General features: G+C 33.9%; 1 protein-coding gene across 2 annotated transcripts in view; it reads left to right on the top strand.

Moving 5' to 3' along the window:
- LOC134535578 (uncharacterized) overlaps positions 1-14241 on the top strand; it is a 52383-nt gene extending 38142 nt beyond the window's left edge. For both annotated transcript variants that reach the window (XM_063374778.1, XM_063374777.1), the window contains 2 exons: positions 5927-6088; positions 9111-14241. In XM_063374778.1, coding sequence (XP_063230848.1) covers positions 5930-6088; positions 9111-10904 — 1953 coding nt within the window. In that variant the 5' untranslated portion in view covers positions 5927-5929 and the 3' untranslated portion in view covers positions 10905-14241. The remainder of the gene's footprint in view (positions 1-5926; positions 6089-9110) is intronic.
- The last annotated feature ends 4389 nt before the right edge of the window (positions 14242-18630 follow it).

Here is an 18630-nt window from a genome sequence, read left to right as displayed (position 1 = left end):
CAGCGGAAGGTGTAGCGGTCATGAAACTTATGTTTCCTGATATTGAGATTTCTCAGAAAATGGAGTTGCAACGGACTAAAATTGGGTATCTAATCAACCATGGTTTAGCTCCATTTTTCGAAAAAGAGCTTCGAGAATGTGTTAATAAGTCATCAGAAATTGTTATAGGGTTTGATGAAAGTTTAAACAAGGTGGCTCAGCGTGAACAGTTGGATGTGCATGTCAGATTTTGGGATGATAAACTCAACAAGGTTGTGTCTAGATATTTAACATCAGTTTTCTTGACCTCTACTCGGGCTCAGGATATCTTGCAGGCATTGAAGGGTGCCTTAGAGCATGGCATTTTAAGGAAAATCATTCAGGTATCAATGGATGGCCCCTCTGTAAATTGGAAACTGGTCAAAGAACTGGTTGCTGAACTGCGGGAGGAAATAGGTCGTGAAGGTTTTGACCTAATCAATATTGGCAGCTGTGGTCTTCATGTTATACATGGTGCTTTTAAGGATGGAATGAAGAAGACAGCATGGTCTTTGACAAATTTTTTGAGAGCTTTGTATTATCATTTCAAGGATGTTCCTCTACGCAGAGCAGATTTCATGTCATGCACAGGCTGCAATGTATTCCCCCTTAAATTCTGCTGCATTAGGTGGGTTGGAAATAAGAAAGTGGCTGCAAGAGCTCTTGAAATTTTGCCACATATGAAGACATATGTGGAAGCTGTCGAGAACCAGAACAAAGGCAAAGTCAAGCGGAAGGATCCTGGATTTAAAAGAAGTTTTGCTGCTCTGAAGGAATCTAAAAATTTCAAGACTATTTGTAATGCTGTAAAGGATGATTTTATGGGTCCCAAGCTTGCATTCTTTATTGCATCATCAGTGCTTGTAGAACCTTTTCTGAAAGAGTTTCAGACTGATAATCCAATGGTGCCATTCCTTCACCAAGAACTTCAAGCACTCACAACTACAGTGCTTCAAAGAGTAGTTAGAAAAGAAGTTCTTGAAAAAACTCAATCAATTTCAAGCATAGACTTTACGAAAAGTGAAAATCTTCTTGTAGCAAATCAGGTAGACATTGGTTTTGTCACAACAGATGCTTTGAAGAAAGTTCGAGGCCAGACTGCTGAGAAGGAAGTGTTACAGTTTAGAAATGATTGTAGAACATTTTATATAGGCTTCCTTCAGAAAGTTTCAGAGCGCTCACCTCTTGCATACTGTTTTACCAGATATGTCTCCTGTGTCAACCCAGAGTTAATTTCAAGTAACCCAAACCTAGCTGAAAAGAGGTTACAATCATGCCTGGAACTTCTTGTTGAAAAGCAACATATTCTAGGATCCGTTGCTGATAAAATTAAACAGGAGTTCAGAGCATTTAGCCAAATGTGTTCAGTGAGAGAAGCCATGAAGTCGTTCCGTCGCTATAGTCAGCGTCTAGATTTGTTTTATGTGCAGATTATGGAGGAATGTGGCAAAACATTCCCAAATTACACTTTATCAAGCGTTTGCTTATTCTATCCCATGGAAATGCTGCCTTAGAGCGTGGTTTTTCCATCAATTCTGATTGCTTGGTCGAAAATCAGGCTGAGGAAAGTCTTGTAGCCCAGAGAATAGTATATGATGCTGTATCACATGTTAAGGGGGTGCAGAATGTTGAAGTAACTAAATCTCTCATCCACTATGCCAGGAATTCGTCTTCACGGTACAAAGAACATCTGGAACGAAGAAAGAAACAGGAAGAGACTGAAGAAACTCAGAGAGTCAGAAAAAGACAAGCTGAAAAGAACCTCAGGGAACTTGAGGCAAAAAAAGTCAAAATAATGAGTGATGCCTTAAAACAGACAGCTCTCATAGACGAAGAAATTCTAAACACAAAATAAGGTTAAAGTTATGTGTCAAATATATATTTAGTAAACTGTCACCCGTTTTTTTAGTTAGGTATGTATCACATTTTGTGCATTTTTGTTTTATATTTAGTTACTATAAAGTTCCCGTGTTTTAAAATTTGTGCTTTTATCATGTATTACATAAATAAAAACATGTAATTTTGTATATATATTGCAAAACCTGGAAAATCTTGAAAAAACCTGGAATTTTGTATCTCGAATATAGTGGCCACCCTGTGTTATACTAATTGGAATTATAGTTTTCTTAATGAAAAATATTTTTCTGTAACAATTGGGAACACTACTTCACCTTCTTTTAGTGCACCATCAGATGTACCTCAAGATGGATCCTTATCACCTCTTTTGTTTGATATACTCATTAACGACATAGTCAATGTACTATAACACTCCAAGGCTTTGCTTTATGCTGTTGACTCTAAAATCTACTCAGCTGTAAGAACAAGTAAATGTATGTTGATGCAAGCAGATATAAATAATGTAACAAAATTATGCCAATCTAAATCAAATGAAATAAGATTAAGGCATGATTAAAATAAAAAAAAATTCCTGGATGACACATACTATAAAATTTATCCATCCAATAAAAACAATGTGCTACAGTGAACTCAATGTATTCGTGATTTGAGTGTTCATTTAGGTTCTAAACTTCACTTTCATCATGATGTTGATGAGCATAATTGCTAGTGTAAACAAAATGATATGGCTAATAAAATGTTTAACTTATTTGGCCAACTCTCCTGACTGATTACAAAGTCTTTGTTTCACTTTAGTAATTTCCAAATTAGAATATGGCTCAGTCATCTGGAACTCATTAACTGCTACTGACTCCAATAGACTTGAAACTATCAACAAAAAAAAAGCTGTTCAGATATGAAACTATGAACAAAAAAGCCATTTAGATATATTTTTAATAAACACCTATTTAATAACCTTTCTGAGAAATTTGACTATAACAAAACCCTCGATGCCTTGAACATGCTAATAATGCTGCAGTTCAGAAGAAAAGTGGTTGATGCTGTTTTTGTGATAAAATTGTTTTTTCCTGTTTACCATGGCTCTGAAATTTTTGAAAAAAATTTGACTTATAGTTCAACACAGGACACTACAGAAAACATGAACTGTCAAAATGCTGCACAAATAATTCTAACACTGCCTAAAATATATGGGCCCATTTATAAAACAAAAATTTTCAATGAAAGACATAACAAATTCTCTTGATATATCATATAATTACCACCTTTTTATCTGTAATATATACTCACTTAACTAATTAGAAAAATTGTTTATTCTTTTTTATTATCATTTTCTGGCGTTTGCCATGACCTTTATGTTAATTTTATTCTGTGTAATGTGTTTGTTATATCCTGCATTTTGTTTGTATGTTTTTTTACCTGTATATATATTAACTGTATTAATTTTAAGTGCCTTGCTCTTAAAGGTTTGACTGTTGGCAGGCATTCATCTTTAAAATAAATAAATTCATTATCACCATCATTATCATCATCATGCTGTAACTTACAGACATACATATTGCTTCACCCTGCTTTCAGACAAAAAATCCTTACCTAATGGCAAAATTAATAGTATACCTTTAAAAATTTGTGAATACACTTGAAAACTTAACCAACAAGCAAAAAATAGGTATAATTAATCTTTAGCAACTTTACCAAATTAAAATAAATTACCAGAAATACTTAAAAACATGAACTAATATAAAGTATGATCATGAAAACACATTGCTAAAACACGACTACCGTACCTCCAAAATTTACGAACAGCTGTTATTTACATTATACATACCAAGAAACCTGACCACCTATTGCAACAAAAAATATAATAAAGTTTTACCTAAATGACTTATAAGTCGCGAGGGTAAGGGCGTGTGATGCTACAAGGTTAGGTTAGCCATTGTAGTCCTGTATAATCCAAGGTTAAGTTGCTTACAGTTAGAAAACAAAGCAAGTACGCAGGTGTGTCGTGCTTGCTTGCTCCTTTCGCAGTCCAGAATATTTACTACTAAGTAGAAGATGAATTATTTTAAAACAACCAGACAACAAATTATATGAAATAAAAATGTTAATATCAATAACTATTTCAAATATTTTATAATAATAAAATATCTTATTTGTTTATAACCAACTTCATATACATTTCTGATAACTATTTGGAATGTCAAGTTGTTGAATAACTAAAAAATATAAAATATTAAAAATTTCTAATGGATTTTAAATCATTATTAACTATTTAGATATAAGTACAGCTTCTGCATTAAAATAAAACACACAACCTGAGAAGTAAAGAAGGAGGACTTTGTTATTAGTATATATTTTAATAAAATTTCCAGCGGTAAGAGCTGTACCTAAATATTCAGATAAATATTGAATAAAAATAAATGGACGTGTAAGAAACCAAAATCATAGTTTAAGTTAATTTTTTTTTATTTATTAATTTACTGTGGGGTAAATGGCACTCTAAAAAAATTGTAAACACCGGAAAATGGTTATCAAGTTATCAAGTTACTTGTTTTACTTTTAATCGTTCTGTGAGTTGCATTCTGATATTTCAAGTTGTTCACATGTAATAAACCTTTTTAAGGTTCAGGAGGTTGGGTCAGCAACACAAAATAAAATTTTAATAAGCGGTAAAGGGTTTGTTAGGTTAGTTAGCTACATAAAAATAATTTGATACAGTTTTTTAATGTTGCTAACCTAACCAACATTTCACTTTCCAACAATCACTTACATGTGCGTTAAACCTAACCTAGCAAAAGATGACACAATTACAAATAGTATCACATACTTCCTATGCTGTAATAAAATATTGTAATACAACAATATGGGAAACTCCTGGCCAATTTATCATTGACGAAGCACGAGACAATTTAATGCATTGCTTTCAAGCTATTTTCACTCCATGCCACTAGATGCCATTACTCAAACACACTTAAAACACATTTTAAAAAAACTGTAGTTACACTCCACGCCACCAGGTTCGCTGACATCACTTGTCTCACGTATTTCCTATATTGTCCCTATTACAATATATGCTATAATTCAATTACACACCTAGGTGTGTATAATTTCTTTGCTACCAGCAGCAAATTATGAAGTCGCTCTTTTACATCAGGCAACAATTACTTAGAACGCATGAAACACCGTATACAGCATGGCTTGTATCATACTCTTCCAAAAAGATGCTTCTACAGACTAAACCTGCCCAAGGTAGTAATTTAAAAAATATTTCTGTTCCAGAAAAAAAAATTCAGGAAATCAATAATTAAATTGTCATGTGTTTACTTACTTTTTTTGGTAGAGTGGGGCCCTTCAGTAAACAATTTATTATTTAATTGAACATTCCTGACACTACAAAGCAGAATCACAAGGGTTTTGTGGAAATACCTAGGCCTTTAGAATGTGTTTTTCTTCTTGTAGTGATGGGAAACAGGTCAATGTTTGAAACTAAGTTTAACATGGTTAAACTTTTAGAATTTTTGAGTGCCCAAAATTCATCAAAATAAAAATTATGTATGTGGTGCATACTTTTTGCATAATTAAGTTGCAACTTTGAATTTTTATCATTTTTGTGCAATGTGAATGAGAACCAAATGTAATAAATAATTGAAAATTTGTTTATTTAATAGCAATGTTGGTCGCTATTGTGTTGCATGGTTTAAATTTATTTTAGAAAAATGTATTTTACTTAGCATATTAAAATTATAATAATTTTGAGTATTTTGAAAGGCTAGGTAAAATTAAATTTTTTTTTATGAACGAAACTAAACCATATCACATAGTTGATAGTAAATTTGGCTTTAGACCTAAAAAGTTCCAGTTTTATATTCCTTTTCATTTTCCCTGTTCATACTGTACAAAAACGTTAAAAATGCATTTTGCCAGCTATTTATGCAATAAGTGGTGTGCGCCTCTGCGTTTCTATATATATATAGACACGCATACATCCTTAAAGAAATGTTTTAGCTAATATTTTATTGCAGCAAGTGTAAAATTGTCACACTTCTTGTTTCAGGAAATGCCTCTTTGTTCTGCTCAAAACTGCAGTTCTGATGCCGATGAAGGAAATTTATTGATATCATTTTGTCGCAGCAAGACAAGGCCTGATAGCTGGAAGTATCTGATTGGTTGTGCAGATCAAAAAAGCAAGCACTCAACCTACTTGTATTTTTGTGAAGTAAGTACATATATGCAATACCGAAAGTCCTTCCTTCTGCGTCTGTTCCAGGACTCGTTCAGGATATGCTTCGGGCTGGACTTTGATGAAGGCTCGAACAGGGATGTCCTTCCTTCTGAGTAGATCAGGAACTTCTTTCGTACTCATCTAAGGGTTTAGGTATAATATATGTACTCTGAAGTTGTAGGTCTTTTTTAATTTGGTGTCGTTCAGCGCTTCACGATTCTATAATTATCATTCCAGTTTCTGTTGTCATTTTTATATCGAAAGTCAGTCTTCTCTAAACGAAGTTGCATACTATCGCATATTCTTAGTATGCGATATAACTGTGGTATGAATTTCCAATCATTCAGTATTTATTTAAATTATGACAATCTATTTAAATAAATTCAAACTCTTATAGTTAAATGAATCTCCTATTATCTAAAATATTATATCTTTCAACGTCGTGTTTAATGCACAAATACAGTCTTAATTAAATACTTCTGTTCACCAGCGTGAATAATTTATAACTAACATTCTAATTAGAATGTTTTGCTGCTGACATTACTAATGACAGTGCTTTCGTCCTAAATAAAACATAAGTGAATGTGCCTTTAATTGAAACCAAAGAAACAGTCGTGATCGGTGTACCCGCATAAATTTATATCATTAACAAAATGAAATTTGGTACAAATTTTTTATTTGGTGATTGAAACTGTTTTCCACAAAATCAATACCCAGTGATAAAAACACTAAAACATATAAAATAATTATGCAAAACATAAAAAAATACATACCGGACAAAACTATTCAAACTTGAATAAAATATTGCCATTAGACAAATATACATCCTCTCCGCTATGAAGGATTCGTTCCTTTATTTATATGTGTGTGTGTGTGTAGACACACACTCACAAACTAGAGAAATAAGGAATAATCAATTTAATGAATAATAATAAATACAAATTATAAACTAGGTAAAAATAATAAGTAACAAAATTAGATATGGTTTAATATATTTCAGAATTATTATGATTTTAAAGGTCTCAATAAAATTATTTTAATTTTTCTTAAATAATTTTAAGCAATACCACGCAGTAGTCACCAGCATTACCTCTAAACTCAAAAATTTTCTAGTTATTTATTCTATTAGGTTCTTCTATCCATACTGCACAAAAATGTTAAAAATTCAACTGTCAGCTAATTATGCAAGAAGTATAGAGAGTTAAACGTAAAATTAAAATAATGACCTGGAACAGACATGCACCCTTAAATGTTTCTTGCAATGTGGAAGACTGATTTAAAATGTAGATTTGTAAATACACTAATTGATGATTACGCTGAATACATAAGAAATCTTAATAACAGACAAACAAGAATGTGACAGAAAACAAGCCAAAATCATTTGTGACTGAGGATGAGAACAGTTCCTGAAATGTTCAGGAAACAGTTCCAGTTCCTGAAATGTTTCAAGGTATTGTCTTTGTTTTAATTTTTGGTTCTTGTTGCTACTGTCTCGTCATTGTTAGCCCACTGTCTCTATCTGTTATGTGATAATATTTTTGACTAATTTATTTTCACAATTTTCTGTGCTGTTTATGTTGTTTTTTTTACATCACCTGATTTTGGTTTGTTTGGTGTGTGTTTGCATCTTTATTTTTCTTGTCTGTTATTGAGTTGTCTTATGACATACAATTTACTCAGCAATGGCATATGTCCAAAACTACCTACATCTTGAATAATGGTGTACTTATAGTATGTATCAACTAGCATCAACAATGCCTTATTTCTACTCATTATGTATTTATTGTTAGCTTAATTTTTTTATTACTAACCTATTAGAACATTATTTTGAAGTTCCTATTTAATTTAACATATTGTTTTAAAATAAGGAAATGAACTTTTTATAATTTTTCCAAAAATTTCTTATTGAATAGATACTAGCATTTTATCTGACGTCACTTCAAATGCTCCTTCCAGTCACCTAGACCATTGTTGCACATTGCCACCTCTTTGCCCTGTGTGCACCTCCAGTGCGCGTGTGCGGGAAAGTGTAGATAGTAATGGGAGGAATAAACGGTAGGACCAGGGGTGCCAACGCACCGTGTGTTTTCTTTTAAGTGTTATATAATCTTCTTTTCAGCAAGACTGGTGTTTAATTAAAATAACTGTGTAATATATTTTACTAACATACTTTGAAGGGTTGTGTTATTCAGATATTGTTCACCAGGCAATGATGTCGCGATTCTCGCGGGGAGGGGGCGCAGGGACACGGGCTGATGACGCACGGGGAGTCGGTCGTGATAGCGCCGCGAAGAGGGGTCGACACGAGACCGGGCCGGAGAGACGTGTCGCGCTGAGTGCCGAAGAGTCGTTCTGGCCATCACGTTTCTACCATCTTTAATCACGGGGGTTGTGAGTAATCACTACAGCTTCAGTCAAGTATGCAGTGCTTAGTCACCAGAGCCATACACAGCGAGATTAGGTCAGAACTACCAGTTAGTAGCAGCACGGAATAGGACTTTGCAGCATATCCTGGCTCTATTTCTGGGAGACACGTCACGAATTAAGATTCCGTCGCCAGCACCTATAATATTGCAGAGTAATGAACAACTGTGGGAAGAAATGCGTAGAGCCGGGCTTCATTCCTGGACGGTCACAGGTGGTATTAAACGCAGCAATCTTTAATGAATTGTTTTATTGGAATGAATGCCAGGCTATATCCTTCAGGCCACGAGGCTCAAACCCTTGTATCACCTATCTGAGCAGCCGGAATTGTCACCACACCAAACGGGATCAGCCCCAGCAACATCATATCCTTGCTCCAAAATGCGTAGTTACAGTCTTTCTTGTGAAGTTAGGGTGTGGTTACCACTATTCTATCAGTAAAATATTATTTTTGGAGAAATAGTTTTTTAAATTGATATAATTTGTTTTGAAATGTACCTTATAGTTTTGTATTGTATGATGCTTATTTTTTACTGTACTACAGTATGATTTATTTTTGTAAAATTTCTATTCCATGATTTTATTTTTCCAGAAACATTTTGCACCTAATCAGTGGACAGTGAACAAAGCAGGAGTGAAGAACTTGAAACCTTTTTCAGTCCCATCAATCTTTAAAAGTGAGCCATTGGAAGAACCAGAAATAAGTGTTGAACGTTCTTTTGATCAACAAAACTTGAACTCCAGAGATTCAGACATCCCTAAAACCGGTTTTGATTATCATTTTATCCTTGGTGGCTACTCTGAGGATTCTGGCATCGAAAACGAGGAAGAAATGAATGATGACATTGATAAAGTTTGTAAGTTATTGCACTTGGAAATCACAGAGAATGGTGTGAAGTCGTTCCGAAGCAAGAAGAGAAAACCTGAAACTGATGGCCTAGAGCTTGAGACGAAGGAGCAAGTGGAGAATGAAGTAAGTTTACTGAGGCGAGAGGTTGAGGACCTGCAGAAACAGTCCACTCACCTTGAGAACCAATTCAAAACCTTAGAACGGAATTTGAAGCAAGTTTTTCACCAGGATCAAATCAGGGCGATTTTGGCACAATCCGATGTTGGTAGCTCGTACCGTTGGTCAGAGGATACACTTCAAATGGCATTGGGACTGAGATTTTCCCTTGGTACCAGCGGGTACGACTGTCTTTTGGACAGAAGCTATCCTCTGCCTAGCTTGGAGTCGTTGAGATTAAATTTGCAAGGGAAGTATCCGTTATTGAGTAAAATTTTTGATTTGTTGAAATTAAAGGTGTTTCATATGAAAGAAGAAGATAAAAACTGTGTACTTCTCCTGGATGAGCTGAAGTATAAGAGTGATGAAGAATCTGATTCAAAAACTCGTGTGCTAATGACATTGCGATCTTTGAGAGGTAGCTGGCAGCAAATTGTTTGTGATAACATAATAAAAGTTGATAAAAAGTTGCTCCCCAAGAGCTACATCACTGATATTGTGAAAAAAACTGAAGAGTTAGGTCTTAAGGTTCATGCAATTACACTCAACATCGGGGACATTCTTATGGGCAAGTTTTACAGCTCTTTCAAACTTACATGTGGCCGTAGTGGAACTGTAATCAACTACTTTCCTAATCCGAGCGACTCTTCCCGCAAAATGTACGTTGTTCCTCACGTGATGAACGTCATACAGAGGATGAACAACATACTGATGCGTGTGGGCAGCATTCGTCTTGCAAGTAAAACAGTGGAAACTTTCAAATTACCATCGTCGTCTGTGAAAGCCAGCCACATCAAACTCCTGACTGAACACATAGAGAGGATAGAGGAGAAGCTTAATTCATCTAATGCATCTGAAGGAAAGAAAGATACAGAGTGTAAGATTAGCCAAGGCTTGAACTACTTGGTTGATAACGAGAACTTTGACGCTGTACTGAAAACCACAGCATGGTTTGTAGAGCTTGGTGATAAATGGTTTGAGATGATGACCGAGAAGGAACGTCTGCTGGCTCTGACGAAGAAACGAACTGAGGAATATGAAGATAAAATTCGGCTCCTAAGGAGCGTTGTCGACATTTATCGCAGCATCTTGTTTGGCATAGACAGTCGCTGGCGAGACATTCAGTCACAAGTTGTATTTGCATCCAAATCGGTGCTGGACATTCAGAAACTAGTGCTGGATGACCAAATAAATGACTTTTTCCAAACATCGGTCGTAACTATGGGCCGTGGGCCGCTATTGTCCGGACAATCGGTGGATTGCAATGCTCTGTGCTTGGAAGAGTTCCTTCAGCCTATTTCAGAATTTGATTTTGAAAGCTGTATCAGTGCTGTTAAAGATGAACTGGAAGCGAGTGAACTAGTAGAACTGTTTCAGTGAGTTCAAAAGTCTGCATTATGATGTGTTTTCTTCTACCAAATTGTATTCTTATGCAATATATTTTTTCATAAAGTTTGTTTTAAATAGGTTTAGTTAAAACTATGTATCAGTAACAAATAGTAGTAGTTCTCATGTTTGGTTGATTTAAAATCAATTCTTAAATGTTTTCAGAAGGTATACTGACAATGCGGCAAGCTTTTTTTACTTCAAGCTTAGTACCTGCTTATAAGTTAGTCACTTAATTACAGTATTCTTACTTGGAAATATATATTTTTCCATTAGAATTACTAATACCAGTAGGGTTTACAGTGATTATCTTATGGCAGTTAGAGCCAGTATTGGATGAAAGGCAGGGGCGCAACAACAAGGGGGTGGGGGGGGGGGGGGCAAGGTTATTTTGCCCCCCCTCTGAAACCTTGAAGTGGGGGCAAACGGGGGCAAAGAAAGTGCTGTGTAATCAATTTTTAGATAATAAAACTGCTTAAATAGCACCATTTTCCACCTTGAAATACAAATTTTCCCAGGGGAGGACCCCTGGACCCCCCGCTTCAATACGGGGGATTGATGATTCTTTATAATAAGGTATATTGCCCCCCCTTTGGAAATTTAGTTGTTGCGCCCCTGATGAAAGGGTATATGTGTGATTTAGATGTTTTAATTTTTTTTTGCGTATTTTTAATGGTCATTGAAGGATTGTGACATTGAATTGAAGGATTTTTTTTTACAGTATTCATAGTTAATAAAGCTAGTTTTATTTTTATAATAAAGAAGCCTGCTTTGTTTTGGAACAGTACTTAGTATACTTTCTGAATCATGTAAATTGTATTTTTCATGAGATAGGTTTTTTTAGCTTTGTTTAGAAATAATTTTTTTCATATTTCTCATAGTGGTTTTGCAAACCTTTGACAAGATTTTATTATTTTTTGAATATAAATTAGTATCGTAAAGAGTTAATGTAACAATGAATAAAAAATTTATTTCACTGTTCACAAATGTAAAGGAGAGAAAAAAACTAAATGAAGGGTGCAATGAGCTGTTGAGATAAAAAAAAATTAAAATATTTAATGAAAACTATATTAATTTATGGTGGCTTCTTAGGAATATTCAACCCATATTCAAAATGTCAATTCATAATTTTTTGATTCGGTAGGTTTCAATTTGGATGCATTTAACGTTCACTAATTTTGCTGTCATAAAATTCTGATAGGTTTCTCCTTTTATATTTTGGTTTCATTTATAAGCACACTTTGTTGTATTCTTAAATATCACCCTCAACATGCCAAAAGAAGTATTACTTCAAAAAAGTTTAAAACCAACATCAAAAATTCATATTTTTATGAGTTTCGTTAAATATAAAAGACGAGAAACAAATTTACAAAAGATTTTGTACATAAAAATCAGGTCACGTGACCATTATGTCTGTAAAATGTGCCAATTTAAACACAACTTCAGCCTAAACATAGTGAGCAAATACTTTAGAACCTCAATTATCTCTGATACAGAAGCAAATGGATAGTAAAATATGGTTGAATCATGCTGATCCTAAATTTTTATAATTAACAGCAATAAATTGCAATAAAACCTTATGAATAAATCCTGGTAAGTGAACAGAAAAATTGTTGTAATCTAAATCTCTTATCAACCTCAGTATTTGCTGAAAGAATATATTTTCTCAATTGTACGAAATAATTTTTAATTTGTTTCTTTTTGCTTATCATGGACAGACAGACATTTCCCTCTCCCCTTGGCTTTTTTCTGGCATTACTTTGTGTGTCATACTATGCTACTACTTATTATATAAGCCTAAAACTTATTAAAATGTAATTCTTACTGGGATTTTTATATTACCCTAAGCATTGATGTTTTCTTAAACACAATGATTTAGTTTTTTCTAGTGATTCTACTGTTGGAAGTTATGTGCATATGCATGCACAACTGTAGGAGGGTTTGCTAAAATGTTTTTTTAGGAAAGGAAAAAAAGGTATTTTTTACAAGTAAAATATCCTTTTTTAATAGCTTTTGTGTTCTGATAACAATAAATATATTACAGTACTCCATATTTCATTTGTCTATCAGCTATGAAATGTTTTGAATCTTTGAATGATAAGCATCTAATAGCATGTTCTGTGTTTAGAGTTCTAATGTCTGTAACATTTACATGGGCATAAATGTATTTTATTTTTTAGAACTGTGGTTTAAAAAATGATGTGACTATAAAAGTACACTTCTATAAAATAAGCTCAGAATAAAACAAATTTTTTTTGTACATAGCTTGAATTTGTTGACTGTGGTATGAATTTGAGAAGGAAAAAAAAAGTTTTTAAAGTGGTTAAGATATCTATGTTTCTATGGCTAAAGAAAACTAGTTATGTGTTTTACAAAATGTAAATATGCTGTCTGTTAAATACTTTAGCTGTACATTCATTATTACACTTATCTTTTTTAAGCTTATACTTAGTATGTTCCGTGGGGAAAATATTCATTTTTGTAGTAGTTCTCTTTTTGAGATTGTTACAGTGGAACATTAACAAAGCTACTTCAGGATTTGGAGAAATGATTACAGTTGTCAAAGGGGTGTGTGGCTACAGTTAGTCAAATATTGTTAATATGAACCCAAAGAGACCACGATTGTAGTGCTCTGTACATAATAGCATGGTTTGATGTATATATTTTTTTTTAATTAATCAGTTATGATTTTGAACCATTATTAATCTCAGTGTGCATTAAGTGGTTTATTTTGTTGTGTGGAATTGTTCTGCATGAAGAATGTTTAGTACCAGTGATGTTAGGTGCACTGATAGTGTGAAAAGTAATGCAGGAAATGTGTTTCCAAACAAATTTATCAGAAAAGACATTTGTAATGCTAAATTTGTTGCTTGTAACACTTTAAAATAAGTAGACAAGATAAGCCCTAGCTAGTCAGCTAGTAGGAACGTATTTAACAATTTGGAGGTAAACAATTGATATTAGTTAATGTGTACTAATTTGTGTTATTCCTAAGATAAGCTTTTTTACTCAGTTAAAATTCTACACATACCTTAAGGTAACTGAGCTTGCTGTTTTTCTGATTAAACTTGAACTGATCACACAATGTTACATTTAGGGAATCTACTTTGTCATCACGATAATTTTAAAATATTACATTACACCATTCCTTTTTCTGTGAAAATTGGTCTCACTTTATGTTGCTTAGTTTAATTTTTCTGTCTGTATAAAGTTTTATTTTAAGGAGTGAAGTTTGTTGCAAAAGTATTGATTTTTTTTTGTTCTGTTTTTTTTTTTACAATCTCGTAATTGTAAACATTATTTTTGAAATTAAATTATTATTGAGAAAATATGCATGTGTGTGAAATACTTCAATAACTTTGATACCTTTAATTTATTTTGTATATAAATAGCTTTCATTTAATTAGAAAATCTATACACAATAGATTTGGTAGTTACCTACAAAAAAACTACTGTTCAGCTATCTTTTTTTTTTTTTCAATTAAAACTGATCAAAACAATATTCAGCACTTTTTTTTATGTTTGCTGTTTTAACTTTCTGTTGGTTTTGTAAATAATTTGATAAATTGATGCCTTTTTTTGTTATTTATTTATTTTATATATTCCTTTTTTTTTTTTCATTCATTGATGAATCTTTTCAGATATTCTGAGTAAAGCCTATCGTTGTTCAGCTAATATGTTTTCCTTATGACAATCTTATTTATAAATTATGTAAGTGTAATTAATGTAAAAGTACTTTCATTTGAAGTGCATTCTCTGATGCATTTGTATGAGATAATTTGTTTTGCTGGTGAAATAATTTCATAAGTTATAGCAAACAGAAATGTATGATATAATTTGTGATAATTTATTCTGTGTGTTTCACTTGTTTTAAGCACATAATCTTCTGCAAATGAGATGATATTTTTTCGTGTTTTGTGTGTAACGATAAGCCAATACATTTTTAAAGTTTATACCAACTGGTTTTTTTTGAGTAAATTGACTAAACCCCAAAGAAACTACCTTCAGTCTCCTCCTGGATGTGAAATTTTAGAATATCGTCATATTTATTTGCAGACATTCCATGATAGATTAGCATTTTAAAACTAAAATTAACTTAATCACTCATCTGGTTAGGGGTCATCCATTAATTATGTAAGGCTCCCTAGAGAGAGGGAGGGGTTTATAAAATCTCTACATGACCTTATTTTACTGAGACAAAGTTCGCCTGCATGGAAAAACTTTTGGTAACACAAGAGTTTAAGCATAAGTAACCCAATAGCACCAGGATGCATTGAACAATCACACCATAACAGTGCATCGCTTACAACTCAATGTTTTGCTGTTCTACTGTTCGCTGCAGGCTTAAACTGTCGAAGCTCGAAGATGGAACGCTCAAGCCTCGAGTTAGTCATGAGAGATTCCCAAGCACTAGGCTCATGCGCCTTTCTCCACTAGCCCCTACAGTCCAATACTGCAGAAAACAGTACAAATTTTTTCTCTGTGGGAATGCTTTTCAAATGCAGCCTTCACTCAGTTGATACGTACTTTGCACGCCGTCGTCGACACGTAGTGACAGGTCAGGTGCTGTGTGCCTACTGACAGCGTGCACCGGTGTATGTTTTTCTCACACAGCAAATGTCTGTGCATAATTTGTGCACTGTGTTTTAAAAACGTTATGGCCTCCTGCGCACTAGGCGCGGCCAAGTTGCGTTCCCTGAGTGTGTGTCAACTATTTAAAGAATGCATGATTCTTTTCTTGCATGCGTTCACACTATTTTGATCAAAATGTGCACAATTTTGTACAAGTGAACGCATAAAATTGTGTGAAAAATTAAAAGGTGCCAAAAAACTGCATATTTTCAGTCACCATGGGTGGTGACAATTTCTGTCTCTTTTTTATAGGCATTTACTTCCTCAAAGCCCACTTGCAGTAATGGGCACGCACTCTCACTGAATCCATTGCGTAATATTCTGGGCCAGGCTACAGCAGCGAGGCACCTGTTGAGGATTTTGAGGGAATTGTTAAGGACCCAGGAGAGGATCCGAATGATCCTTAGCCGAAACCTGTACCGAAACAAAAGTACCGCGACTCTAGAGCAGAACATTGTGTTACAAAATTTTAATGCATTTCAGGGCCAACCATCATCTGCTCTATTAGCAAGTGACATACGGTTAAATCTAGATATTAAGAATGAATGACATTAAGAAAACTCACAAAGAGATTTCAAAGCATGAGCAGGTACTCAAAAACAAGTAAAAAGAATTGGGGAAAAATTGATAGAAAAACACAAGAAAGGTGCTAATTCTAGTTCTGATGTTGGAGTGTGTTCAGAGGCTGGAAGTACCTGCTTAGAAGAGAACCAGGAAAGTGCTTAATGCCATTATAGCGGCAGCCATATACGGAAGCGCATCTCACGAACTCTGTCGGACAGATGAAATTAAATGTTACATGAGTCGCAGTCTAAAGTGCAGGGAGCAGGCTTCACTATTTCAAGGAGTGCTATTTACACTAGGCTTATTCCCAAAAAATCTCGACCTCGATAAGGATTGTGCCATGTACTGACAATGCCCATTTGCCTCCCCAAACCCAACAGTTTTGCACAAACAGCACCCTGATGTAAATTTTTGTACTGCCACTTTGAGAAATTTTGAATCGCTTGCCGTAATGCTGGTATCGAAGCAATGCGCCTTTCTACCCAAAAGTAAGGCACCCGTGCCAGCCGGGATCACCGCTGCTAAGGAGCAGCAGTCCCATGTTGACTATAGAGTCTATCTTCTAGACCACTACACTATTATTGGAGAGAGGCATAAGCTTGTATCTTCAGTCTACGCTGGAATTTGTAACAAGCTGAACGGTAAGAGCGATCCCAATGATGTTACAGCTGTCTATTAATCACAGTTTGAAGTGGAAAACCTGCAGTCTACTGCAGTGACTCATGTCCATGATATTTACACTGTACTGTAATTTTCAGAAATGCTTAAAACTGACAAGTGCGATGTTAAGCCAATTATGATTTTCAGTGTAGACTGGGGTTCAGATTAAAATATAAATACAGTACTCTCTCTAGTACGTCCCTCTTGTTAACGTACAATCCAGTATAACGTATAAAGCCGCTGGTCCCTTGAAACGCCATTCAAATTAATAGGCATAATAAATATATAACGTACGTATTTCAAAGCCCTGGACTGTAATTTCTCGTTAATACGTATCGTTTTGCCGATATTAATACACAAAATATTAAACATTTTCTCATTTCATTCACAATTCTATAGCTTTGTGTAAGGACAGGTCTTGTGGATTGTGGAAATTGTTTAGCGGACATAGATTTGTGTCGAAAAGAATAGTGACTATTCTGCCTAAACAATGGCAAAAAACGGATTAATTTCGAATCGGAATAATCACTATTCCATATAAGATTTAAATCTCACAAGTTGGCACGGACTTGTGCCGACCCAGAATAGTCACTATTCCGGTTTGACACATTTTCGTGTAGTGAAGATTCCGGGTATGGTGGAAGTCGGGTTAGTTGTATGCGGAAAAGTGTCGAATTTTTTTCTATGGAATTCATGTAGTTTGGTCAAACATGGTCCGATCTGGATTTTATTCGAATATGAATTTTTCAAGTAGTACCTACATAACGACGTTAGAGTGCAGTGTTCACGTGGTTTAGCAACGCCATCTGTCAAGTTACTCATAACTAATTGTTGAAGCTCATTGCAAATTATCACTGAGCAGGGTGCGCCAGTATACCCTTTTCCATTTATAATTTTATAATTTATTGTGTATCTCGGTTTCTATTTGCACACATGATTTATTTTATGCCTGTACCTTTTAAGTGTATAAGTTGTCAATTCATACACTGACTATGTTTCTTTATTTTCTGTACAGAATAAATTTTTACTTTTAAATATAAAAAATAAATGTCTCTGAAACATCAAAACTGCCAATCTCCTGTTCCACAATACCAGACCAAAAACTTGAATTATAATCAGTTGACACAGCTCGACAGGAGTTCTAGATCACGTACGGCATGTATTATGTTGTATAATAATATGTTGCACATATTTGTAGTTTTTCGCACATGGTGATGTGATAATTATAAAACTGACTTAGTGGTAGACGCGCGAGCCCTGTTTCATTAAATATATTGTATTATATTTACTAACAAGATGAGTAGAATTCATACGGTAGCGCTATTATTGTAACATTAAGCCGATTGCAGGTTCAGCTTTTTTGAATTCTGCAAAAAAAAAATTATAAAACGTGTTACCACATCATTACTGAAATTTTAATGAATTCAAAAGTTAGCTAACTTATGTAAAATTTATGTTGATAGATTTATATTTAAAATTTAAATTAATTTGTCGATTCTCTTGCATCTTTATAGCATAAATATTTTATAATTCAACTTCTTTTTAAACAATTTTAAGAAAGATATTTAAATGTATGCAATTTTGATGTTGTCACACATTTACTTAATTAAATTTTTAAGTACGATTTTAAAATAATTGTGGAATTTTTAAGTTGCCAATATATACTTTTTGGTTGAAAAACGCAGATTTTAAAACTAATTTGCAAGAGTAGGCAGCAAGTTTTGTTCATCTTTTTCGTTCGTTTCTTGGTGTTTTAATGAGTTGAAAATAAGGCGGAAAGTCGGTTTTTTAGGAGAAATTTTTATTTTATTTGTTTGATGCTTACTTAATTACTATCAATTCAAAACATTATTTTTGCGGTACC

Source organism: Bacillus rossius, chromosome 8 (assembly GCF_032445375.1).
Source record: "Bacillus rossius redtenbacheri isolate Brsri chromosome 8, Brsri_v3, whole genome shotgun sequence".
Lineage (NCBI taxonomy): Eukaryota > Metazoa > Arthropoda > Insecta > Phasmatodea > Bacillidae > Bacillus > Bacillus rossius.
The sequence above is the reverse complement of the archived record's forward strand: the minus strand, read 5'-3'. Positions and strand labels throughout refer to the sequence as shown.